Source organism: Fulvia fulva, chromosome 7 (genome assembly GCF_020509005.1).
Source record: "Fulvia fulva chromosome 7, complete sequence".
Taxonomy (NCBI): domain Eukaryota; kingdom Fungi; phylum Ascomycota; class Dothideomycetes; order Mycosphaerellales; family Mycosphaerellaceae; genus Fulvia; species Fulvia fulva.
The window spans coordinates 3,900,115-3,926,405 of NC_063018.1; the positions used below are offsets into that span (position 1 = coordinate 3,900,115).

At 52.2% G+C, this 26,291-nt stretch overlaps 8 protein-coding genes across 8 annotated transcripts; 4 read left to right on the top strand and 4 right to left on the bottom strand.

The window, feature by feature from the left end:
- Positions 1–1,385: 1,385 nt before the first annotated feature.
- CLAFUR5_10625 (uncharacterized protein) lies at positions 1,386–2,416 on the bottom strand (the record flags this gene model as incomplete). Its single annotated transcript, XM_047909773.1, has 4 exons — positions 1,386–1,613; positions 1,671–1,739; positions 1,841–2,131; positions 2,213–2,416. 4 exons carry the CDS (start codon positions 2,414–2,416, stop codon positions 1,386–1,388), a joined length of 792 nt encoding a protein of 263 aa, XP_047764387.1.
- A 924-nt stretch (positions 2,417–3,340) lies between these two features.
- On the top strand, positions 3,341–3,733 carry CLAFUR5_10626 (uncharacterized protein; the record flags this gene model as incomplete). Its single annotated transcript, XM_047909774.1, has 1 exon — positions 3,341–3,733. One exon carries the CDS (start codon positions 3,341–3,343, stop codon positions 3,731–3,733), a length of 393 nt encoding a protein of 130 aa, XP_047764048.1.
- A 137-nt stretch (positions 3,734–3,870) lies between these two features.
- Positions 3,871–4,828, bottom strand: CLAFUR5_10627 (uncharacterized protein; the record flags this gene model as incomplete). The annotated part of the gene is made up of 2 exons (XM_047909775.1): positions 3,871–4,580; positions 4,654–4,828. 2 exons carry the CDS (start codon positions 4,826–4,828, stop codon positions 3,871–3,873), a joined length of 885 nt encoding a protein of 294 aa, XP_047764386.1.
- A 2,002-nt stretch (positions 4,829–6,830) lies between these two features.
- CLAFUR5_10628 (uncharacterized protein) lies at positions 6,831–9,066 on the bottom strand (the record flags this gene model as incomplete). Its single annotated transcript, XM_047909776.1, has 2 exons — positions 6,831–7,942; positions 7,995–9,066. The coding sequence occupies 2 exons, from the start codon at positions 9,064–9,066 to the stop codon at positions 6,831–6,833; spliced, it is 2,184 nt and encodes a 727-aa protein (XP_047764381.1).
- A 2,091-nt stretch (positions 9,067–11,157) lies between these two features.
- CLAFUR5_10629 (GTP-binding protein rho2) lies at positions 11,158–11,943 on the bottom strand (the record flags this gene model as incomplete). The annotated part of the gene is made up of 4 exons (XM_047909777.1): positions 11,158–11,446; positions 11,510–11,709; positions 11,774–11,879; positions 11,912–11,943. 4 exons carry the CDS (start codon positions 11,941–11,943, stop codon positions 11,158–11,160), a joined length of 627 nt encoding a protein of 208 aa, XP_047764380.1.
- A 931-nt stretch (positions 11,944–12,874) lies between these two features.
- Positions 12,875–16,606, top strand: CLAFUR5_10630 (Stress response protein; the record flags this gene model as incomplete). Its single annotated transcript, XM_047909778.1, has 3 exons — positions 12,875–13,883; positions 13,938–14,225; positions 14,292–16,606. The coding sequence occupies 3 exons, from the start codon at positions 12,875–12,877 to the stop codon at positions 16,604–16,606; spliced, it is 3,612 nt and encodes a 1,203-aa protein (XP_047763972.1).
- Positions 16,607–18,679: 2,073 nt separating this feature from the next.
- On the top strand, positions 18,680–20,290 carry CLAFUR5_10631 (uncharacterized protein; the record flags this gene model as incomplete). Its single annotated transcript, XM_047909779.1, has 1 exon — positions 18,680–20,290. The coding sequence occupies one exon, from the start codon at positions 18,680–18,682 to the stop codon at positions 20,288–20,290; it is 1,611 nt and encodes a 536-aa protein (XP_047763973.1).
- A 545-nt stretch (positions 20,291–20,835) lies between these two features.
- Positions 20,836–22,446, top strand: CLAFUR5_10632 (uncharacterized protein; the record flags this gene model as incomplete). Its single annotated transcript, XM_047909780.1, has 2 exons — positions 20,836–21,771; positions 21,817–22,446. The coding sequence occupies 2 exons, from the start codon at positions 20,836–20,838 to the stop codon at positions 22,444–22,446; spliced, it is 1,566 nt and encodes a 521-aa protein (XP_047763974.1).
- Positions 22,447–26,291: the final 3,845 nt, after the last annotated feature.

Sequence of the window (26,291 nt, forward strand, 5' to 3'; positions counted from 1 at the left end):
GTTTTGGTGGTTGAGGTTTAGTGACTGTAGACGCGCGCTGTTAGCTGGTGATGCCCGTCGATTAAACATCGTTGAGATGAAATGTCGCTCGCGCATTGTTGTTGTGAAGGCGAAACGCGCTTTGGAACGAGCATAACAAAGGCGGCAGAATCAACAACGATGAGCGAAGTTGATTGCAAGGCATGTTGGGTTGCGGCGATGTGGTTGGTAGGATGTTTCACCAAGCTGGGAGGGACAACATACCGTGGTGATGATAGAGTGCTGCTCTGCGGATGGTGAAGCAGAGTGAAGAAAGCCGCTGTGCAGCGCAGTAGGGGCGAGGGCAAGGACTCTGCCACCTCAGACGCGCAGTTTTGAGCACGCGGGGCACATTTAGCGTGACAGCAAATGCGGAAGGCACGCACGGCTCGCGCCCAATGTGCCTTCCCTCCTCGAGTCCCTCCCTCACTTTGCATGCGCGTAGACATGGCAACAGCGTGTAATGCAGATACACATGCGCGTCCTGATCCGCGGGCATTCTGATAGAAATGCATACATCTTTGTAGGAGAGGACGGCATCAGAATGCCACCGTGCACCTCGTCCGGGCAATGGTCCGGATCACTCTTCACCGCTGCCGAATGCGGTGCAAGCAAGCAGACGCCACCTGCGCTCGACAGCTACAGCTACCGGAAGCGATCTGGACCCTCTGCTCTATACACGACAACCACGCCATCGATGGCTGTCACTTGGTGAGATACGTTGGCAAAGGAGCATCTGTGTCCGACGACATTGTGCATGCCTTCAGGTCGTTGACGTTAGGTGAGGAAGTGCAGCTGAGGCAGTCGGCTTACTTGTCGTCGCAACAGCGCTATTCGCATCATTGCACCGGCGAAGAGAATACCAGGAACTAATGAAGCAGATATCAGGTGGCTGCTGCTTGTCATCGACGCGCTCTCTTGCATGGCCATGACGTTGCGCAGCATTGGAGACTACTATCAGAATATCGAGACAAGATCCGAAAGGCTCCAAACCAGGTTCACTTTGACTACCGGATATCGGTTCGCGTGTGCCATTGCCCACGTCGCTGGTCTCAGAACGAACGAGCGAGCGATCCGGAGCAAGCGGCCCAGCATGAGGATAGTGAGGAAGGCCGTCAAAGTAGAGAAGGTGTTCTGGATGGAATGGACTGTCGATCCCATCTTGTTGTAACAGGGTCACTGAATTGGGAGGCTGCCCAAGAACAAGGTCACGAACGCCTGCGCCTACATATATTCGCGCCCACGCTTCTCGCCTCCACTCCAACGCCTCGACCACGCGAATAAATCCACTACTTCCAGTATACCGCTCCCAGCTTTTCCGACACCTGGGCAGAATGAAATGGACGGAGCCTGCATATTCGCACATACTAGCTTCCTCCATTGTCCTCCTCGTCGCCCGTCAGCCCTTTGAGAATGCCCGCCAAACCATCTTTGGCTCGAATCGAGAGTGACTTGGCCTTGCTGTGGCCACTGTCGGTGCTGCTACCCTGCGATGGTCGCTTCACATAATCCATACTCCCATCATAGCCTCCATATCCGCCGTGCTCGTTCCGCATCATCGAGCCTACATCAGGCATCAGATGTGCTGCCGCAGGCTTCGTAAAGAAAGAGACGTCAGTATTTGCGTGAGCATATAGACAGAGTATCCTTACCTTGCGAATTGAAGCTGGTTGAGCTTCGCCATGCAGGTTCTCCGCACCAGCGGTCTTGCTGGCTTGGACCTAGATTGCCAGTCAGTATAAGCAGCGAAATGCAGAGAGACTGACATCTTGTAGGAACCTACCTTCTCCACTGCCTCGCGCACAGCTTACGGCACATTCACGTCCGGTCCAAGAGCATCGACCTCGGCAGCCTCGACCTCTTGAGCATCATCGAGCTCTTCGTCCCACTCTTCGAACTCATCGTCCCCGCCGTCGACCTCTCCTTCCCGCTCGTTGACTTCGACTTCGACTTGATCGTCCCAGCCGTTATCTGCAGCTTGTTCCGCTTGAGCCTCCTGCAGTTCGTCGAGGTCCTTCCTCAGCTTCCCAAGATACTCGAGAGATAGCTTGTCGCCTGGGTTTGTGCCTTTCTTGGCCTCGTGGTACACCATTTCGCCTTGCAGACGATAATTCTGGGGTATGAGTTAGTGCACAGCAATTCAGCACAAGGTTGCGCCACAAGTGGACTATAGTATTTGCAGAAAGGTACTCACCTCTGCCTCATCCCAATCTGTGGAGGCGCATACAATCAAGATGCAGTTCTTGACCAGCCAGTATCGTGGAAGCGTCGGATCCGTCAAGTTACACTTGGCTATTTCTACTGCTTTGTCCAAGTCATCTGCTTCATAGGGTATGAGTGCTTCGGCGTACCTCTTCGAGTATCTGTCTGTCGGTGGCAGATTTGGTGGCGGATCCATGACTGGTCGAGATTGTGGTGTGTGAGAGTTGATGTTTTGGGTGGGAGTGGGATAGGATCCGAGACGTCGACTTCACATGTTGCGCTAAGGGAATTTGTGAAACCTTCCGCAACCACGGTCGCTTAGCTAAGACGACGACAAACTCCCACAACAAATGAGCCATTTGCAGGCCGACCTGTCTATCCAGTAACACGACCACCTTCCATCCACTCGGGACTCACAGGCCACCTACGCCGTATCATGCGATCGTGGCCACACCTGCCGCGGCTGGCGACTGCGACGGCGATTCAATGGCTCAGCCTGCTGTGAAAAAGAAAGAGAGCTGCCACTCACAATAGCGCACAGAAGACCAAGAAGACCCAGACGAAAGTAGCGACTACTGGCGTCGTTGACGCAGGCGCATTGCCGATCTCCGCAGGATCATCACCAACCGACGCGCCCATCACAGCATCTGCACCGCAAAAAGCACATCGGTAGGTGAAGCTCGCTGTGATTCCGGAGATTTTGCGGTCACACCCTCAAGTGAAGCTCTGGCAACAGTTTACTGCGAACGACAAGATCAAGATCAAAGGCGAGTTTCCATATACCACCACTACCGTACTTAGGACACACCGTCAGCTCGTTGTACGGACGCGCGGCAGATCGTTCTTGCCATGTTTGTTGCTTTGATCGACTTTGACGTGCGCTAACACACCTTCACTCTCAAGGACGTGCCGCAGGGGCTCTCATTGTGTCATTGTTGATACTGTAGCGCCTCTCGATCAGCTTCGTCCTCATGACAAGCCTCAAGGGTCTCCATTGTCAACGATGCCATTGTTATCGATCGTTCTCACGCACTACTTGTACTCTCGATACTCCGGCCATCTTGTCACAATCCAAACACAAGCTCACAAACCCAACACATTCCAAACACGACACACAACAATGCAACTCCTCGCAGCAACTCTCCTCCTCGCCACCGCTCTGGCAGCACCGGCACCAGCTCCAGTCAACAAGGCCTACCTCCCCGCCGAGCCGCTCCCACGCGTCGCGCCAAATACCTCTACGTGCGCTCTTAGGTATCTTACCATGGCAGGCCTCTACACCGTCAACATCGGTAGGCCTTACGCCAACGGTGATGGCTGCAAATTTGTTAGAAAGAGCATCCGCAAGAAGACCCAGATCTTGAGCAGCAACCCAGGCTTTGTGTGCGAAGACAATGGACATGGCCAGACTATGCTCATCTGGAACACGAACCTCAAGTCGACGAAGGTCAACGATGGCCTGAAGTTGGCCTATGCGATGGTTGATTTCACTTGCGATCCATACAATCCTTAGAGGTAAGTCGAACCTGGATAGGTAAGACAATTTCGTTTCCAGATTCTCCTTGTGCCCCTCTATAGACTCCCGTACTTTCAGACGCTTCATGTCGTGTTCATGATCCTCCACACTTTCCCTCTCTTCCGTCTCAGTCCCTAAACACCCAGCATCGGCCTCTCAGCCGACTGAACCTGCTCCAGCTCCGACCCTCGACACCGATCCTGCGCCTTCTCAACCTCGCGACACTTTCCCGGCAGGTAAAACACAGCCCACACTCCCATGACAACCACAATCTGATACCCATCAAAAGCATAACTCGTCCACTCATTCTCCTGCAGAAATTTCATCCCCAACTCCGTCAACCGCATCATGTTCCTCCCAAACAAAATCGAAATCGCCAGTCCAAAAAGTTGTCTCCACCGCTTGTAATGCACAAACCTCTCCTTCGCCGGCACAGCAGCATCCAGCCCCTCGGGATTCAGCCTCGCCCTCTTCGCCTCCTTGCCCACTTTGGTTGTCACCCACGTATTTTCAGCCAGAATGTACAGCCAAAACACCATCTGCATCACATACGCTGCGATGATCAGCCGGTCGCCAATCTCCGCCATGTGTTTCCCGCTCGCAGCTGCAAAAGTTATTCCGCCGACTGCTTGAATTATAATGCAGATGGTGTTTATCGCCAAATACAGTGGACGCTGTAATCGCAGTGGAACCCAGCAGAAGCGTGTAGCGTTCAGAGCACGGATGAAGGCCGTGTGCGTTAGTGTTATCGTGCACATGAGCATGGAGGGCCCGAGGAGGAGGAGAACGGATTGACCGCCCCAGGCGGCTTTGGAGCAGGGGTTGCGGGTGGAGAAGAGGCGGGCTATGTAGCCTAGGAGTTAGACTGGAGAGGCGTCAGTGTTGGGTAGGGTGTTGACTAGACGTGAAGAACGTACATGTGCCTCCGAGGATCATGAAACTGTTATCCAGCGTGCGGGTCGTGACCATTCGAATGGAGTGGGCGAGGACTGTTACTGCGAAGAGACCGATGCCTATGGCGGCGAGGATCTCGCTGGGTTCGTAGTAGCGGTAGAAGGATTGGCATTCTGGTTCTGATGAGGAGGAGGACATGTCTGATTTTGCTGCTGTTGTGCTCTAGCCTGGCAGTCGCTGGTATCGGCAATGTCTAGCTGTGCTCGTCTACGGTCGATGTCGCTGATGTGATGCCAGGCTGGAAGGGCTGTTGAGAAATACTGATCGCCAAGGTAGAAGTGCCCGAAAATGTCGAGTGATTGATGACACCAACCACCCAGCGGCGTCCATACCTTATCAACCACCTGACATCCTTCAGCTCCAAGCATACAAAGCTACACATGAGAAAACTTCGGCATCGGACTCTGCGGTGCGAAGCAGCACAGCCAGCAACAAAAGCCAAGAATAAAAGAACGTATCTAAAACCTGCACGCACGCAGCAGCCTTCAATAGTGCCAAAGTGCGTGCGTTCCCCGATATCCCTGAAAACTCAAGGCTACCGCATTAGATCTGTGGTAGATTGACGACGACGATGCAGGATAATTGATAGGAAGTATACACCATCCTAGTCAAAACATCCCAGCCAATGCATTGATCTGCCTGTGCTGCACGGAAGATCTACGGTGTTAGCGTGAAACTCAGCCACAACTCTGATTCGTCGACAACCTCGCTCTTCAATGCGAGGTGAATGAAGCACCCGACCGAGTGTACATTTTGCGGGGAAGTGCTGTGAGCCTTCGGGACAGTGCTGAGAGCGAGCCAGGCTGTGTAAACATAAAATATGGTGCGCTACAGAATTGCGGAGGGTAGTGCCCGTAGTGCCGTGCAAGCAATCTTTGTGCATATCCTAGATGTGCACAAGCACGACAGGTTTCGCTGTGGTCCCGGTCGTTTGGCGTGGTGGTTCGCCAGCGCATTGGTGGTGTGCAAGTGGATCGTGGTACGGTGCGTAAGTGCCGTGTCCAATGCCCGCGTGAGGCTAGAGGGTGGTGAGATGGTGTGCGTGCTGACTGTCTCTCCTTACACAACCACTGTTGTACAAGAGCCACAGAGTCTTGCCGTGTTTTCGGTAGAGGAGTACGGGCTTTGGGCTCATCATCCTGGCAGATTATGCTGTGCCGTCTTCCAGCTCGACCAGAACTTGGCCGTTACAGCTTCTTCACTCCATCCTTTCCGCACAACAAACACAACCCACCTCGGATGTTTAACGAACTCCCACGGAACTCCTGGTTTCTCCTGAACGAGTCCATCGCTTCCAATCTCAAGTTCCAAGTCGCTCGCATCCCATGCTTCTCCGGTATGACGGTCTTCCCTTATACAACACCACATACTCGCCTACCGAAATCTACCATAATGCCGTACCTCACCTCATCCTCTATCCTGGGAGGGAGTGTAATGGGGATCTCGTGTAGTCGTACGAGCTGCTGTGTTGAGTGAGCTCTTGCAAGCTTCGAGTTGGGATGCCTGTAAGACTCGCTGTTCGCGGAAAGCGTTCGTGAGGGTATCCAGGTCCGCCTTTCCAGTAAAGATCAGCTCCATACATCATCAAGACTGACTCTACCAGCCCACGGTACCAGCCAGAAAGCTGAAAGCATGCCGCCAGGCTTCTTCTAAAACATCTTGATTACTCGCATCTACCAAGATCGTACACTACCTGTCATCCTCTTAAACGAAAAGCTGGCACCACAGAAACTCTAGGCTCGCTGATATATATGCTCGCCCTTCCAACGCAATTCCTCGGGTATCACCGCGCGCAGCAAACAAGATTGATGACGTCCAGCCGCCCCTCCTCGACACCAGTTCGAAGAAGGGTTCTCAGCCAAATCAGATAAAGGGACGAACGCCACCGACGCCACGCTGATACCAAACAGCCCAGAAAAATCCGGTAAGAACATCAAATCAAAAAAAAATCAGAACAGTTTCTTCGCTGCCAAGTATCCCGTCTCTTTGTGCTGCAGTTTTGTCTAGCCCGTCGAATTGTGATGCGGTGGTGTTGCGATAAGGAAGTAGTAGTAGTAGTACAGTATGAACGATCCGAACGCCGTGTGGGGTCGTAAAGTCGTGGGTCTATGTGGTGTCAAAGTTGTTGGTAGATCCAGTTCTATTGGCGGTTACCAGCGAAGCGATCACGGGTGAGAGTCTGATCCATGCCAGTGATGGAGATGCCGCGACTGCGACGACGCTTGGAGAAGACTGGAGAGGCAGTTTTGCTGATGCCTGCATTGGTCATGTCCAGATTTTGACTCTGACGTTGCTTACGCGCAGGAGTCATTGGTGTATTGGCCGCCGCACGGCGACCTTTTTGAAGCGCGTTGGCTTCATGGCGTTGCGCACGTTGCGATGGGTTCACCGGCAGCGATGTCACTTGTCGGACGTGATGCTGATTGTTGCGGAAGGACGAGACGAGACCACGCTGTTGCTCGAGATGACCCAGGAGGCCATTGCTTGTGCCTGGGCGAGAGTAGACTGGCGAGTCGAAGACGGCATCGCTGAATGTTGACTGAGTAGGCGAGAAGACATCCGATGCAGATTGTGGCTCCTCCTCGTCATCGGAGTCATCGTCCCTGATCTGGAGGAAATCCTCCATCTGGACGTCGCTCTCATATTCGCTCTCCTCGTCATTAGTCATGGCTGCTGAGACCATTGATGATTGCATGCTGTCGCTCCTACTGGGAACCAGCAATTCATCGGCGATACCGTTCTCGTCATTGTTGCGGAGGAAGTCGAGGTTGCCGTCAAACATAGTTCCAAGAGTCGAGCGAGCAGTCAGTGGTCGGAACGGAGCTTTCGCGGGGCGAGGGGTGGCGCATGTCCAGGAGACAGAACCTCCAGGACTGCCATCACGACTGCCCACGGCTTGACGTGCGCGCTCCCAGTAAGCACGCTCTTCAGCAGGAGGCTTAGTTGGACAGACAAGTTTGACACCACTACCTTTGATGTCGGCAGTCACGGTGGCACGTGTTGGGTCGCGTGCGAATGTGCCCATCTTGGGTCGGCCATTGCTCTTTGGCGTAGTCGCCGAAGCTTTGCCAGAGTTGCCACGTGCCATCACAGGCGGTGAACGCTTGCTGGGTACCGGCGTGCTCGGTTCGCTGGCGGGTGTGTTGGCAGGTGCGACCTTGCCGTTTCGTGCCTCGCATGCAGCTTTGATTGCAAGAACGCGTGCTAGCTGTTCTTCAGGGTCTTCTTCGTCTGTAGTGTCACCACCGTCGGCTTTGCTGCGTGTCAGAAACAAGTTAAACGAGGGGAATCACGGCACGCTTACAATCACTGTCGCTCGACTCTTCATCGGAGTCGCTTTGGCCATCAATCTCGAAGGCTTGCTTCTCGTACTCGTCTTCAAAGTCAAAGTCGTAGACTGATTCGCCGTCTTGAATGGCATCAATGTCAACTCCGGCGAGCATAGCACGTTGTCTTGCGGCGAGATCGTCTTGTGAATCGAACAGGTCTGGATACGCATCTCTTGGATCATCTTCGCTACTCATGCTGGAAGAGCGAGACGATGCAGTCTCCTCAAAACGGACCTTCTTCTGGTTGGTGTTTGATGGTGTACTTTCTTCGCGGCTTAGAATATCCATCAAGCCAAGCGTGTTTGTTGCAGAGTCGGGGTTGCGCCATTGGGCAAGGTCGCCATCGAAAAGGCCCTCAGCCTCATCCCACATCTCGAGCTGGGACTCGGCCATGAAAGATGCTCCATTGAACGGATCCTGATTCATGTCCAGGTCCAGATCAAGGTCGTCGGCCGGCTGACTCGTCTGACTTTGTTGGGACAATCGGCGTGCCAGAGCTGCGTCCTCCTTCAATGACATTTCGTTCATCACAGTCGTGAAAGCATTGTCTGTTCGAGGCTTCTCCGTCCGCTCGAACTCTGCGATCAGATCCTGCTCAGCTGAACGCAAGACCTTTTTCTCGTCCTCCACTTCATCATCTTCGCTTTCGCTGAGCTCGCCTACAGCATCGTAGTCTTCATCGTCACTTTCGCGCTCAGCCCCTGCTGAAGCCTGCTGTCCGTCCATGTCAAAGTCTGCTGGTGGTGTGAGCCCTGCCAGACGCGAGACGCCATGTTTCCCGGGACGTCTCACACCTGACAGGGCAAAAGCATCCGCCTCATCCGAGTCACTATCATCTTCAATAGCGGTACAGTCTGCCTCGGCTTCACCATTGTCGCTTTCGTCTGATATCGCGTCTCCTGTGCGAGCTACACTCGCAACTTTTGCAACGTTACTTTTCATCGTCTTCATTTGGCCCATCTTGGGTGGGCCATTGTGCATCTTCTTCTGTTGCTGCAGGATGTGCATGTTTCCATGCGGCATTGCTTGAGAGATTGGGTGCGCCATTGGATCGTGGTATGTATTGTATGTTCGGGTAGTGTGTAGTAAGTGGTAGGTGAGTCTAGGAATCGGCGGGGTCAGAAATGGGTGCAGTGAATGGCACTGTCGGTCCTGGATGTATCGCGTATGTCGCCTTCGGGCAACGAATGGGCTACTGTGAACTGCTGTGGACTCGACCTTTACTATGTGAGGTCAAGCCTGTGGATCACTTCGTCGTGTAGCTTGCAAGGGATGCAAACGTTTCGTAGATATATCGATGCCAGCGAATCGTAGTGTCTGGTGCACCTCGAATCCTATACAAGGCTGGGTTGACTACTGTCGGCAATGCCTCAGGAATCGATATGAGTTCGTCGTGTGTCAGATGAAGATCTCGATGAGCAGTGACCAAACTGGAGAAACAGCACGTGGCCGCGTCTCCAGTGGTGATTTAGTGCTCAAAGACAGCCTGCGGCATCTTGACGACGAAGTGATTGAGTAGTACGCTGATATTGTCCGTGTCGGATGGATAGTGTGCGTCTTCGCTGTGGTGATGTGGTGTTTGGATACGGAGGCGAGAGGATCGAGGAGAGCATCTGCCCAAGGAAAAGATGAAAAGGCATTATGCTTCCGCGCTAGAGCTTCTAGCGTTCCGGCAGCGATCCCTAGCAGAACTTCACCGCCGGTCCGCCGCCGTCTTTTTCTGCATCTGGGATCTTCCCATCTTCCCATCTTCCCCTGTCAACACAACGGAACATTCTCTTCCACGTCACGCTATTGGGCGAGTCTTCAGCGGAACATTGTCTTCTTCACCCCTGAGTTCTGCCTCCCAGCAGTGCAGAAAAAGAGTGCTTCGTGGTTGCTGCTGTCACACTTGGGTCCAAAACTTCCATCTGGTCCGCAATGGCAACCAATCACGCGTGCCGTCATGCTGCAGTAGCCTTCAACAGCCGGGAGACCGCGGACCAAGCGCCATGCAGGACTGCCGCCACAATCGACATGCTCCGACAACCACGATCACGAACAAGTCCACTGTGACAGATATGACTCTTGTCCATACCCGACGACATGACATGCATTTCTATGCTGAAGAAGCTACAACACGCATCGTGATGCCGGCCAACAAGGAGTCCGATCATCAGAGGTGACCTTCCAGAGGTGGAGCCTCTCTCCGCGACATGAAACCGGCCAGATCCGCCGCCGCGAGACCTCAGGGGCGATGACCGAACAGCGAGAGCCTCGCATATCACATGCCAGTACACACGCGAGCAAACAGCACCTTTCATTCCCATGACCACAACATTCATAACCTACCGATCCTCCAGCAGTACTTCGAGCTGACATCTGAGCTGCATCGTTCAGAGTGCTACTTTCTCATTGGCGCACCAGATGAAGCCATGTGAAGAGTCACACAAATCGCTCGGCATGACTGCATCTTCGTGCAGCTGCGTTTGTCGTTGCGCTGGCACGACAGACGAGCGAGGAGTGTACATGTACCATCCGGGGGCTGACGATGCGGGAGAGCCGTTCTGAAGTCTTCTGTGAGGCTTGAACAAGACATCATGCTCTACCCACCCACGCACCACTTCGTGGGATGTGCGCACTGTTCAGCTCCGATGTGCAACTTCCAACTACAGTATCAACACAAAAGGGTCTCATGCTTTTGATTGGAGACCTGCTGCAGGGACACGAATGCATAGCCGCATTGCTCTTGCCATATTCAGATGTCCATCACGTGGGCACATTGCTTGTGGATGCATCAGGTAAACCTCTCACTTCAAATCGACTCCACGTCCTGGAAGCCCGGGAAGCCCGCTTTACTCATGAAGACATAACGCTCATTACAAAGAACAAGGTACCTGACGCACAAGATCTTCGCTCTCTCGAGACACATGTGCATGTTCGTAATCTGTCGTCCTCCATCAACCCATTCCATTCCTCTACATTGCACGCTCACAACCAGACTTTTCGCTTCGCTGACGAAAGAGGCAAAAACACAACGCCGCCGCTTCTGCCTTATGTGTCTCGGCGCATTACGACTCCTGCCTGCTCTATGTGCATGTCTGTGCTCATGTTCCATCATACGGAACAGTCTCCTCCTGTGTGGTCTCTCGGCAGACCTTATAGTATAACACAGCACCCGCCTTGTTCTTTGTGATCCCCGCTGAGCAGCGATTGGCGCGTGGCCGCCTCGAAGACATCGTCGACTCCCTCGCCTGACAGACTGGAGCACTCGAGGTACTTCTTCGCGGATATTCGTTTCCGCACTTCTTCGCCTTCATCCGGGGTCAGGAACTTCTCGGATCGTTTCCGCATTTCTTCCTGGGCTATGGGGTCGTCGCGGAGATCTTTCTTGAGGCCGACGAGGATTATGGGGACGTTGGGGCAGCGTTCTAGCACCTCTGGATGCCTGGTTGACGGGGGTGTTAGTAAGTGGACATTGTCGGGGGGAAGTTGGAAGAGGTTGGCTTACCATTTTGTTGTGATGTTGTGTAGCGAGTCTGGCGATGAGACGGAGAATGCGATCAATATCACATGCGCTTGTGAGTAGGCGAGTGGTCGTAGTCGTTCGTAGTCTTCCTGGCCTGCTGTGTCCCAGAGTGCTAGTTGCACCGACTTGCCATCGACTCTACAGTCGGTGACATAATTCTCGAATACTGTCGGTACATATCTCTGCAGGCATCATATCAGTGGGCTGTCCGGCGGCAGACTTGTCGTGATATCGGGATGCGCTTACAGTTGGAAAGTAGCCGAGGGTGAAGACGCTGAGCAGCGATGTCTTTCCACAAGCACCATCGCCTATTATGACGAGCTTCCTGCGAGGAACATCAATCAATGCCTGCCTGCCTGACTGGTGTGTGGTATGATCACCTACCTCCGCATAACCTGGTCCTGCTGTGCCGCCATCTTTACTGGTCTCAGCCGGTCCGGCTCTCTGCGGATCAGGACCACTCCAGTACAGGACGAGACGGTCGCAACGAGTGCTGACGACTGTCTCTGCTGGCTCTTGCCCTCTCTTACCCAGCTACACCAGCGCGGTGGATAGTCTGGCGTGTTCGTCCGCGTTCGGGTGCCGATTATGCAGGGTCCAGCGTGTGTTGGGAGAGTTGTCGCAAGTGCGTGGGAATGACAGTGCAGGCTGTCGTTGGGAGCTGGAGCGCAGGATCGGGTGGAGAGAGGTGGTATGAACCGTATGGTGGTGTCTGAGTAAGGCGGAGTGGCAGCGTGATACGAGCTTCTCAATGCTGCAGCAGTGTTTCAAGTTGGTGGTCTTGCCAAACTTGGTCAAGCTTTGGGGAGCTTGCGCAATGTTCAGAGCCGTGAGAGATGTAATCGGCGACCGGCAATGGTGGTAACGTATGTTTGTGTGATGAGTTGGTGTTATTGCGCAGGTCGTCGGTCTCGCGGGTGGTGGTGATGTCTATGTAGTGTCAGAAAGTCGTGGTTACAATGTTACCGTCGGCCTGAGGCTGAGTTTCACGTCCGTGCCTCAGTCTGAGTGATGCAGGTCTGTGGTGCATGGAACTCGCCCATAAACCCCCCATGTCGACCACTATTCCCTCCACTCCACGATTGATCGCAGCGCATGACATAGACACGGACACACGTACCGCATCCTCACGCCGCCATATCGCTATTGTCGTGGGAGCAGGAAACGGGTTGGTACGAATCTCCACTCCACCTTGCGGGACGACACATGCCGAACAGCGCAGCACACACACTCCGCCATACCCTCCTTCCCACCACCGCACTCAGGACACACCGTCAGCTCGTGACTGACACGTGATAGCAGCAGGACTCCGCCTAGCACGATATTCCGCCTGCGAGGACCACGAACATGTCGACCACGAAGGCCCCGGCGCCGCCAGCAAACGGCGTCATAACAGCTCCGCCGCCAGGAAATCGGAAGAAGCAGAAGAGGCGTGCAAAGCAAGCGGCCAAGAGCGCATCGCAGGTACCCTCCGTGCCTCCTCCCCCGGCCGGCTATGAAGAGGACGCATTGCGGTATGACGACGAGGAAGATGACTTCGAGGAGGACGAGCCGGAATACTACGAGGACGAGCAACACGACGCACCGCCGCCTATGCCTCCGACGAATGGTCTGCACCCGCCTCCGCCACCTGTGGGCATGAAGAAGACCAAGAAGAAACATGCCCCGGCGCTGAGTCCGCATCACCACCACCATCACCACCACCACCATGCATACGATCCACGCATGTCCCCACCCCCTCTGCCCCAACATGCACCTCCTCCGCCCGGCATGATGAGACCTTCCATGCGGCATGGACACAGCCACGATAACATCTGGAATACCACCTCAGCTCAGGAGCGGCAAAACATCAAAGAGTTCTGGCTGGAGCTTAGCGAGGAGCAGCGCAAGGGACTGTTGAAGATCGAGAAGGAGGCGGTTCTTAAGAAGATGAAGGCTCAGCAGAAGCACTCGTGCTCCTGTACAGTCTGCGGGCGTAAGCGGACTGCAATCGAGGAGGAACTCGAAGTCCTTTACGAAGGCTACTACGAGGAGCTGGAGCAGTACGCACATCACGATATTCCGCCTCTACCTTCCACGGACGGCATGATTCCTCCGCCGCTGCAGCAGCGACAGCATCCATTCGCGCACCCTCCACCGCCCATGCCACCGCAACACAGGACCAGCCACTTGCACGAACACCTGGACGAGGACGAATTTAGTGACGAGGAGGAAGAAGAGGAGTACAGTGGTGACGAGGAAGACGACGAGCCGTACTCGGATGAAGAATTGGACCAGGGGCCTGAGCCTGAGCCGCCGCGAGGGCACCCAGGCGTGCCGGACTTTTTCAATTTCGGCTCACATCTGACTGTCAAAGGTATCCTAACACCCTGGGTTGACAAGCTGAAAGCCGGGCTAAAGGGTAATGCAGACAACCTCCTCACGGTAGCCGACGACCTGCTCAAAAACGACGGCCGAAAGTTCATCGAAATGATGGAACAGCTCGCCGAGCGTCGCATGCAACGTGAGAGTCGGTCACAGTACGAGGCAGAACATCATGCAGGCTACCCGCCCGATGAGAACTCCTACAGTCACGAAGATCCCCTGGCAACAGAGGAATACGACGATGACGATGCCTCGTACGACAGCCAAGACGATTTCGACGACGAAATGGAAGAAGAGGACGAGATGGTGAGCCATCGCGAGCTTGAAATGGCAAGTCATCACCAATTCAGAACTGATCATCTACAGGGTGGGCTGACCGAGGAACAACGTATGCAGGAAGGTCGACGAATGTTTCAAATATTTGCTGCTCGCATGTTCGAGCAGCGTGTTTTGACAGCATATCGAGAAAAGGTCGCCACCGAAAGACAAATGAAGCTTCTCGAGGAAATTGACAACGAAGACAAGCTCCAAGCCCAGCGCGAGGCGAAGAAGCAGCGGGATGCGCAAAAGAAAAAGGACAAGAAGAAACAGCAAGCGCAAGCCAAAGCCGAGGAGAAAGCCAAGCGAGATGCCGAGAAAGCTGAGGAGGAGCGTCAACTGCGAGAGGCCGAGGAGAAGAAGCAGGAGGATCAGCGGAGGAGGAGAGAGGAGCAGCGGAAGAAGAGAGAAGAGGAAAAGAAGAAGCAAGAAGAGGAGAAGGCGCGCAAGGAGGCTGAGAGGTTACGGCGGCAGCAAGAAGAACAGCAACGCCGAGAGGAAGCCGAACGTAAAGCGAGGGAGCAGAAGGCTGCCGAGAAGGCCAAGAAGGACGAAGCACGAAAGAAAGAGCGCGAGGAGCGAGAGGCACGAGAAAAGGAGGCTCGTGAGCGCAAAGCCCAAGAAGAAAAAGACAAGCGGGAACGTGAAGCAAAGGCGAAAGCTGAGAAGGAGGCAAAAGAGCGCGAGAAGTCTGCGCAACAGGCTGCTTCGGCGCCGCATCCTCCTCAGATCACGAAGCGTCCCTCGCAAGCTGGCATGGTGGCCATACCTGGAGTCTTTCCCAAGCAGACACAGTCTGGCATCTCTTCGCCCCATCCGCAAGTCGCAACACCTGCGATACCCAAGGCGCCCACTCCAGCGAAGCACCGACAAGCATCGCAGCAACGAGGCAGCTCGCATGCGTCTTCTCCGAGACAATCGAATTCTCTGCCTTCTGGCGCACCTAGCAAGAGCTCATCCCCCGGAAGTGTCGGACAGCAACAAAATCAGGTTCAGCCAAAGACTATAATGCAAAAGCCCAGTAACCACCAAGCTGGTCAGCAACAACCTCCGCATATACCCGCTTCGTATCCACTACCGCAACAACACATTCAACCTCCGCCTGGTATGGCTCATCCACAGCAACACCATGGCGGCTTTGGACATATGTCACCCATGGCCTTCCCGGCCTTTCCAGGACCCCAAGGACCATTCGCTCCAAGCATGGGACAGAGAGGACCAATGCCAATGTTCCCACCCCACCAAGGACCGCCACCAATGGGTCTGCCTAATCGCATGCCTTTTGGCGCGCCCGGTATGAATGGAATGGCACCTCCACCAGGCATGATACCGCCTCCGATGAGAGGCTTCCCGTATGATGCGCCTGGGCAAGCGCCACCTGGCTTTGGTCAAGCATTGCATCACAACCAAACATCTCCGTTAGGCCCTTCACCAGGAGCATCGGGCGGCGATGCACCCAGGACGAGCATAAGTGGACACTCGCGGCAACAATCATCCGAGAAGGAGAGATTCGAGTCTGCTGCCAACCAACCAATTGCTCGACCAGCGCCGATCCAGCGTCCAAGCAGTGTGAGACCTCCCGGTGCAGAGCGAACGACTTTGAACGCCGAAGTAGATGCCATGAGTCAGCACTTAGGTAGTTCCGCGCTGCTTGACGACACAGAGGAGCAGATGCTGCCCGGCATGCAAGACAGCAGGCGACACTCGCAGATCCCAGCCGGCAGTCGAGGCATACCCATTCCTAACGCTGGCATGCACCCCACCGGTGGGTTTGGTGGACCCAATGGCGGGTTTGGCACGCCAGGCAGCACATGGAACACTCCCGCAATGCCATTCGGCTCCAGTCCAGGTCTTCAGAGCAACTGGGGCAGTCTGCCCAACCCTGGAATGGGCGGCTGGATGAACAATAACTTTGCACCGAACGGCTTTGGCTCGATGGCACCTGGTGTGATGAACGGTCGCGCCCCTGGGCTCTCGCAACCCCGACCATTGGTCATTCGGCAAGAGATCTGCAAAGCGTGCCAACAACTATCCAATGCAAGCCGTGGCGAAGGCGATGGTTACAACAAGGTTGACGTTCTCCTCCAGCAAGTCGAAAACAATCACCCACCACTTGACGCACCCATCACTCTACAGGAAGTCGAAGACATCTGCGAGACAGAAGGCGATAGCCATAACGGGGGCGGCGAACTGTCTCTGCGGAGAGACGACGACGGCAATGTCGAGGTGAAGTGGGAAGACCACGCCAGTACGCCGGACCAAGGACGAGGATCTATGGGTCTTGGTGAAATAGGATCTCCCATGCCGAGCAAGACCTCTCCTGCCGTTGGCTTTGGCGCACCTGGCATGCCTCGTGCTTTTGGCAGTCTTGGAGCAGTTGGAAATCCGAATGTGTAGGGCGCTTCTCGAGGTCCTCCGCTGCTCCAGACTGAGGCTAGACTCATGGGATCGTTGAGGCATTCCCTTACTGCCCCGCCTGCTACTGGGGGTGCGTTGGATGCCATGGTGGATGAGGTTATGGACCAGTAGACGATGAGTGAGAATTGATGCGTGTTGCATCGGTGTGGGTGGCGGGCTGCGGATCTTCGCGCCCTTTCGGATTGTGCTGCCTACATATCCTCTGCTTCCCTTTGGCTGCTGACTACTACGAGAGCATTTTATGTAGCAGTCGCTCTTCTTGGCGTGGTGTGCCATGCGGGTATTAAGGATGAGCTTGACGGTTGTTGAGCTTGTCGATTGCAGACCAGCCCCTCTTCCTCTTTTCTTTGTTATCATGCTATTCTGTAGGTGTTGTGGTCGAACGTGCGTAAGAGACGGCATTGCACCGCACAGCAAACATTGAGGAGGTATGTATCGATCAGGGCGGATCTGCAGGACGTACCAAAATCTGCTGACATCTATCTGCTCCGTGTTCAGGATGGTTGGCATTTTCACGCCTTGAGCTGTCGCGTCTCTCGCTGGTAACGGTAAACCCGATTCGGCAAGAGGTCGATTCCATCTTGCTCACCGATGCGCTGCGATTCGCCTGCAGGCAGCCTGACTAGGAGCGTCACCATATACTGACTTGCAGCGATTCTATACATGTCTAACAAAACGCTATCAAGACCCAGCGTGGTGCAGAATATGACAGTCGAATATCTGCACCGTCTCGATGCGAGTCGTATTGCTTGGTACTGGAGCTTGACTGAACTAGAGTATCAGAGTCGTCTCGACATGACCAAGGGCTGCACGCTCCCTAGGATATGGCAAAATGGTTGCAAACGCCATGGTATACTGCATACGACAACCAGATAGCTCTCCACTGGCTCTCGCTTCACCCGCTGAAATTGGACCTGATCTATTAGTGAACCCCCCCTGCCAGTGCATCATTGCGCAAGCGGCCGGATGCTGGATCGGTGGGGCGAATCACCAGCAGAACATCTCATTAGGCGGTATGGCCGATCCAAGGCAGTGCTGTGGTGGATCTGAAAAGCCACATCGACGTCGAGAATCACCAACCTCGCAGCTTAGTCGATGAGATTGAGATTGACGAAGAAAGCTGGAAATACAACACTATTCTTAGCCACCTATGAAGATGATGATACAGCACATGCAGGATGGTACCACTTCAAAATCATGGTGCCCACGGTCTATGCAGACGGATCGAAGCGCCGGGCCACTTGCTACTTGGACCAAAGTGGTTGGAATGAGCTTGATCAGCTTGTGAGCCCTTACAGTGTTAGCCGGAGGACAGTACAGATTCTGCAGAGCTTTGCATCTTCGCACCAACGACTTTGCGTGTTTCGAAGTGCAGCGAAAGTTGGTCCGGGAAGGCCGCAATGACATGGCAAATCAGTCCATCTCGTGGTTGAGCCACGTCAAAAGAAAGCCTTCTGGATGCTAAGGAGATGTATCTCAACGCGGTCACCATCCTTGAGGACCATCCAGACGGAACCGCCGACATAGGACACTTCACGAAGCTGGTTCCAACTGCTTTCCCGGTTGAAATCCTCAACACCTGTGGTTGGACGGCAGCGCGCCGCCTACGAAGAACAACACTATACTGATCGCCCATAATATTATATACGACGACCAGCACTCCAACATGACCTCGAACAGCAGATCTGTTGCAGCGCTGGCCACGGGAGCGAATATCATGCCGTGATTTGGCTTGCCCTGCGGTCGAAGACCCATCGACTGTGCGGGACGCACCACTCACTTTGTCCCGACAAAAAAGACCTTGGGCTGGAACGATTCACTAATCTGTAGCACCACTCACTAGGCCGTCAGTGAAATTGTGTTTGTTTGCTGCGGCCGCGGCCGGAGTGCTAGCGCCTAGATCCACACTCTGTGAGCTCAATCCAGCTTCGCGATGACAATGAGGCGAAGTCTTTCCTCGAAGCCGAAGCACTCTCAACTTATCACAAAGACTCCATCGCAAAGGCTCTGTCACAAAGACTCCATCACAAAGACCCCAGCAAAAGAAGCAGGATGGGGTACGATCTTGCTCGGGCTTTGCGCCGTCGAAGCTCGAGCCGTGGTTCGAGAAGCAGCCCCTTCAGCACCGATGAGGGCCGTAATGGCGGCAACTATTATCGTGGTGCGATGCGACGCCCGCACCACTTTGTTGATTACACCTACCCCGATGACTCTCTGATCCCCTACAATGCGAAACTGAAACTCGAGCCGCCAGCAAAGGCCGCGATGCGGAAGAGGCCAGAGGAAAGACCATTAAGGCAAACCATGGCAGACACGACATTCTCTTCCAGCTCAAGTCTATCGCCTGATGGTTCTCGAAATGCAGTCTGGCACGTCTGCCGCACGACGACAGACCCCAAAGAATTCGTCGACATTGTGGAAAGCTTGACGCCCAAGCAAGGTGGCACACAACTGTCCTTCGTCTCATATTGCTACGAGGACGAGGAAGTGCGATTCAAGATCCAAGTATATTCTACCTTCGCGAACGGTGCGAGTATCGACTTCGCCTGCTCTTTAGACGAGCAAGCATTCGGCGCACTTGGGGAGCTAACCACACCGTCGACACTAAGCTACGACGCTGTCGGAATCATAGACAGTCTGTACTTTCGCGCAAATGACATGGCGTTCTTCGAAGTGCAGCGACAATTACTGGCCCAAGGGCTTCGAGATGTAGCTTACAGGCCGATCAAATGGCTGTCGTGGATAGAAGAGAAGATGATGGATGCAAAAAAGTTGTACCTTCGACGACTGAGCTTCCCAGAGTGGCGCACCGACGAATCTTCGGAAAATTGTTGTCTCACAAAGGCATCTCCCCTTGAACTACCTGTCCAGATCATTTACCCCTGCGGCTATCCAGATGAGATGGGACCAGAGCAATTCAAAGCACTAACATCGGAGGAATGTCTGCTTGCGCATTGCGACAATTGTGGGGCGAGAATACTGCCAAGCGAGGACTTCTTCGACCTAGCAGTTCTTGAGAGTAACGAGAGTGTGATTGATCATGCTGACGAGCAGGAATCCAATCGTAATCTTGATGATCACATCACAAGCCACGAGGTGTCGACTGTCTCAGCAGAAGCCGTGATGAATTGTTTGGAGCTGGCACTAATGACGATGCAAGCAGACGCCACCATCATGCCAGAGTCACAAGCATTTTGCATGCGTGAGGAGACGCAATTTGCGCTATACGCTGTCCAGCTTGAACTTGAACAACGTCACCATCTTCGCGTTACACCAGTGCATCTCGGTGCGAAGCTGCTCCACTGCATCGACACGAAGCTCGAGGACGACGCGAGGCAGCACGGCTGGACTGAAGCCAGCGGCGTAGTCCCGACTGCACCAGGATGGAGGGGCGATGTTAGGATCTGGATCAAGCGAACGGTGAACATGCTTTACCTCCGCCGGTGTGACAAGACTGGCTATAAGCATCTCGGAGTGCACAAGCAGGATGATGAAGTGACGTACATCAATCACACCTTCGAAACCCCGGATGATAAAGACGAAGAACTTGACTCTGCCCAAGAAGAAGATGACGATGAAGAAGATGAGCAGGATTTGAACATGAATGGCGAGCTTACCATGGAAGACGAAATGGAACATGAGGTGGATGAGTGGTCTGTTTAGGAAACACACCCTCAGTTCGCAACGGATCTGAGTTGAATGGCTGTCACCGAATGATTAATGGCTGACCGAATGCTTCCGAACGTCCAAGCTGATTTACTGATATAAAGCAACCCGTACTTTGGGCCAAGGCTATTGTACCCATAAGGTCTAGCCGAATGCCGACCTTTGCAATAGTATAGTCGGGCGCACTCTGTACGAAAGGTGAAAGCGTGAGTACTCGAGTGATGACTGGTAAATAGTTCCGGCGCTGACTGAAGGTACGCAGATAAGTGGATCTTGTTTAAAGTCCTCTGTCTATTCACTTGTGCACGTGCTAGCGCGAAGCTTTTTCTGTAGCGTCTTGTGAGTTCCCTAGTTTTAGACTTTGGCCTCAAGCTCTTGGTCAGCGCCCTCGAGCTTACTGCAACAACAACAAAAACATCGCAACACACCACCCTTACATCGCGCATCGACACCTCTATCTTCTGCGCCCCCTGCCACCTGTCGACACAGACACATTGGATACGCGACCACCTGCGCGATTCTGTACACAAGAATTCGGCGCCATGTCTTTCGACCTTGCTGAAAGCTTGTACCGCTTGGAAATCACCTCCTCAGGCCAGGAACGCTCCGAGGACAATGAGTATTCAAGCGAGGCCTGGCCGACTGGAGCTGCGAGGAGAAAACCCAACCACACTGTCGAGTATCGGTACCCAGAACTCTCACTCATACCACATATGCATGAGTTGTACCTTTCACCACCACCAGCCGCGGAATTCCGCCAACATCCTGGACACAATGCAAGTGGTGTCGGCCCATTGAACGCGACCCTCATGACTGTCAGTTCTGCGGCCAACAAGCCATCTGATTTGCTTGTTCCCGCAGACGACGACTTCGTGATGAAGAGTTCCTCAGTGCAGAGGCTCGCCGAAGCCATGCAAGATCTCCTTAGCGCACCTGGCAGAACACAGCTGTCCTTCGTCACATCTCGACTCAATTATGGGCCGGTACAAGTGCGTATCAAGCTGGCGACGATGTTCAATGATGGCCGGAAGCGGAATTTGTTCTTCTGCATATATCAAGAAGACTGGAACACACTGGGCATCGGATATGCGTGGGTCAAGATTATGCTTGATCTGCGGCTGCGTCCAAGCGACATTGCCTGTCACCACGTCCGCAGCCAGCTGCTTCGCCAAGGTCAGCAGCATCTAGCCGACCAAGACGCGAGTGATGCTGGTTGGGGGAACAAGATCGACTACACTGCCATTGACTTTTTCTTCGAGAAAGTCAGAATCATTGCCGCGAATGTTGTCAAGGGCAAGGAGGTCAACAAGAAGATGGTCAAAGCTCGCAAAGGCAGGGCTCAAGTGATGTTGCCATGTGGCCACACGGTCATACTCGAAGACGGTGTCAGCAAGATCGACCATTCATTCTGTCTCAGATACAAATGCTCAATATGCCGCATGCCTGTGATCAACGAGGAAGACAACACACAACTCGAGGTGCTGAAGGATACGGCTCGACACATGGCAGACAATGAAAATTAGAAGAGTTGGAAAGAGCTCGACCATGAGCCGGATGCGCTGCTCTATCGTACTATCACTGCCAGTGCCATCTCCAAGTTATTCGACACCGTCGTGAGCTTCGTGCCAACGTCTAGCCTTCGTAGACCTGCACTGCCCCATGAGGTGACTTACGAGGAGACCGATTCCATCAAGGAAGCGCTCGAGATTGATCTGAGCCAACACAATCACATGGGAGCGACGCCAAAGACTCTCGAACTCAAACTTCGCGAGTTCGTGCAGTGTGAGCTGATGAGAGATACCCCAGCCGACGGCAACATAGATCATAACGGCAATCCACTACTTCCGCCAGGGTGGCTCAACTTCATGGAGAAGGTGCTAAGACAAACCGCGAACTTCGTGTTCGAGCGCGAGTGTGACGAAACCGACGAGGAGCACATGGGTACGCACGAGCACGGCCCGGACATGTTCGTGAACCAAACATTCGAGGTTGGGTGTCCAGATTTCGACAACGAGCCCGAGGAGGTAATGTCTGACGGCGACAACGATGACGAGGGCAGAGAGCTTAAGGAGCAGAGCGACGACGATGGACCGGATAACTGGACTGGAAATACATATCCGCGCGGTGCAGGCTTCAGACGAGCAACGGCATAGCTTGCGGGGTTGTGATGGACTGTCGAAGAGATAAAGCTAATGGAATGAACTGCATGATTTACTGCACAGTGTCTGGCAGATTGGCAAGAGCGAAGGCCACATGCGGCGAGGAGATGAGCGTTGATGAGTTGGGTTTCATAGCAATCTTATAACGGTGAAATACTCCTATGTCCCTTATTGTGTCGTAAAATACCGCCGTGTCGCTTTATAGTAAAAACATACCGCTATGTCCTTATATTGTATTAAGAAAGTACTCCTATAACCCTTATTATATTTAAAAGTACTAACGTACTTCACTACCGAGCGGGCCACACTACCGAGCGGGCCACACTACCGAGCGGGCCACTTTTGCTAAGAACTGTACCACTTCCACTTTAATTACGACGGTATCTTAACACGACGACATCGTACAGAATTGTTACTAGGAGGACAATTCCTCTTTAGAGTCTTCGCTATCTAGCGAGTCTACTTAATAGGTACGTACGTTATACCCCGACTCGCTATATCGTTTATAGCGTTGTAGCCTTAGTACTAGCCAAACACTATCTAGCGACTCTCTACTCACTTCCTGCATCCTAGTATCCTCTAGAGGTATTAATTGCGACGCCTTATCGAAGGTTAGAGACCCTCTAGACTGAATGTACTTACGATTTCGTGCTTTCCGCTATATAAGGGCCTCGTTAGACTTACGTAGCTTGCTAATCTCGCTTCGTATAAGAGCTATCTAATACGCTATCTCTCTACTCCCTCTCTATTGCCCTATTAAACGACCTTTCTCTTTCTACTACGCCTTTCTAAACCCGTAACGACGCTCTAAGACGTAATGACACCTATTATAAACCCTGTCTCGTCGAAGTTATAGGTGTCCTAGTTAAGGATACTATACTTCTCCTTTATATTACGTATAAGTAAGAACTACTTCTCGATAACGTCTAGATCTTCTATTAGGGCTCGCTAACGATCGTATCTACGTATTATACGAACCTTTAGCTCACGATGCCGCCTAATAAACCTGTCTATCTAATTAAGACTAGCGGGCTTAAGACCCTTCTCTTATAGCAATAAATCGGCTATTGCTCGTATACTAGCCTTTAATAGCGGAAAACCTCTAAGATCTAGCTCGAGTATATACTTAAGTATTACCCTCTCTTCTAGCTCTATAAGCTTCTTCGAATTAGGCTCGTAGTTACCCTAAGGAGGTCGTCTATTCAATCGATACCCTAGTATAGTTCGAGACGCGTCGTATACCTTTATAGCAAGTCGATTCGTAACTATCGCGTCGCGTTTCGTGGCCTAGACAGCTAAGGTCAGTTTAGCCTCGTTTAAAGACAATATACGCTATAATAGTAGTTATATAGCTATATCTATAGAAGTGGTACAGTTCTTAGTAAAAGTAGCCCGCTCGGTAGTATAGCCCGCTCGGTAGTAAAGTACGTTACTATAATATACCGGTCGCCGATCACCTCTATTAATTACGGTACTAGTATTTAACCTACCTATCCGTTATTATAGAGCAGGTTAAATAATAGTACCGTGCCTAAGGTCTATAGCTCTACGATATCCGGTATATAGTAGGCCTATATATACGCCTAAGAGCGACCGATCGGATTCCTAATTTATCGATAAGGACTATCTATTCGATAGCCCTTATTAAGACGAGTAATCTACTTAAGTAGTAGCGACCCGCCTACGCTAGCGGCGGCGTAATCGTAGTATAAAGAACCCTTAAACTAAGGTTCCGTTCCCCTAACGGTAGACCCTAGAGTTATAGAGCTACGGAGGACAACTACCTAATTAGGAAGCGCGACCTCACCCCGAATAGTAGCGGAGGATAGTAACTAACGAGAGCTATAGCCTTACGAACATTTAGTACTAAGAGCTAAGCCGAGGAACAAACTAAGGAAAAACCTAGGACATAAGCTAAGGCCTACTATATAGAAAGTAGAGGCTAACGACAAATAATATAGCGTAGACGACCCTATATACGGAGGCGGAAAACTTACTAGGGGATAACGAATACCTAGCCCGGGTATATAAGAACACTATAGTATAGCTACTAGAAGCGCTAAAAGCGCTATTATACTAAATCCTAAAGACAATCTAATAAGTAATATAGAAGGTAGCCTAGAGACTAACTATATAGGTAATAGTAGTAGTAGGTAAGAATTAACCCCCTACAAAGGTGAGTAATACGGTACGCCTATATATTACTAATCCGGTCAAGAAACAAGAAATCGTAGCTCTAATAAGCAAGGAGATTGTCGACAGAATCGGCCAAAAGGAGGTAGTTAGATAAAGGTAGAGGCAATAGGCGTAGTAAGACTCTTTACCGTATAAGAGTCTAATAGACGAAAGCTAGAGACCTATAAGGAGTAGACTACTAAAGTCGCGAAGTCGGTACGAGTCTCCTACTAATAGTATACCGTCATCGCCTACGGGGTCCCTAGGATATTTAAGGTCGTAGACCTTCCCTAACTCTAAGTATAGAACTAGAATATATCCCTAGGAGTACAACTAACGAAGGCGGTATAGTTATACAAGATAGTAGACCGAGAGAAGACGTATTTATCGCTTATTATCTAGGTAGAAACAGCGGAATAAGCTAACTAGATACTAGACAATAGGCTATTCTAGAACTACGAGAGAATAGATATAGAGATCTATTAGAGTAGCTATAGGGTACTATAGTGCTTCTAATACTAATAGTACGGTTATATAGCCCTAAAGTACGGGGAGAAGACCCTAAGGTGTCCTTACTACGTAGGCCTATACTAGGGAAGGGAATGCCTAAAAAAGAGAGTAGGTATATATACTACGGTAGAAGGTACCTAGCGTATTCAAACTAATACCTAGCTAGAATAGTAGTATAAGAACGGGCGAGACAAGCAAGGATCTCTATACTAGCTAGATACCCCTAACGATAGTAGGAGGGACCTACCGTATATAAGGGCTTCGAGCTAGGTAAGAGGAAGAGGGTAGAAGAGACGAATAAGGGAACCTAACCCTAAACGTATCTACCTCCCGGTAGGCCTCGACACCTTAACCGGGCTACTAACAAACTAGGCTAAATACGAATCTTTAGGGCGCCCTAGCGGCCCTAGGGCTAGCCGAATAGCGGGATATAGGCTTAGAAGACATAGTAGGTTAGTACGGAAATAGACCTTACGGATAACAAATAATACTATACGACGACATTACTATTATATAGTATAACGTAAACAAAAGTAGGGACAAGGTCTAGCGCCACTTTCTATAAGAGCTAGACCCGCTACGGTACTACGTTATTACGGTATAGGAAATATAGATCAACTACTACGTAGGACTCCTAGCTACTTATAATGACCGGAGATACTATATCGTAATCGCGGGCTAACGAGGCGTTATCCCGAGGATATATATATACGTAAGTAAGACTATAGACCTTAAGTCGTAGAAGGTTATACTACCGTAATAGAGTAACCTAGGAGACATAACATTAATCTAGATCGACACGACATAAGGCTCTATATAGATCTATAACGTTTATAACCCGCTACCGCGGGGTCGGACGAGTAGGGAACTAGGAACCCTTACCTACCTAGAGCGGACCCTAAGCTAAGATATAAAGTAAGTACTCCTCGGCGACTTTAACCTCTATTACCTATAGTAGGGACTCGACTTTACTCCCCCGTACGCGTTTCTAGGGGGGAAGCTACTAGATATAACCGTACGCTACGGAATGGCCTTAGTAACACTAAAGGGAATAGAGACGTAGAAGGCCCGTATAAGTATAAGTATAATCGACCTATACTTTCTATTACGAGAACTTAAAGAGAGACTAGTCTAATACCGACCGAACTACGCGC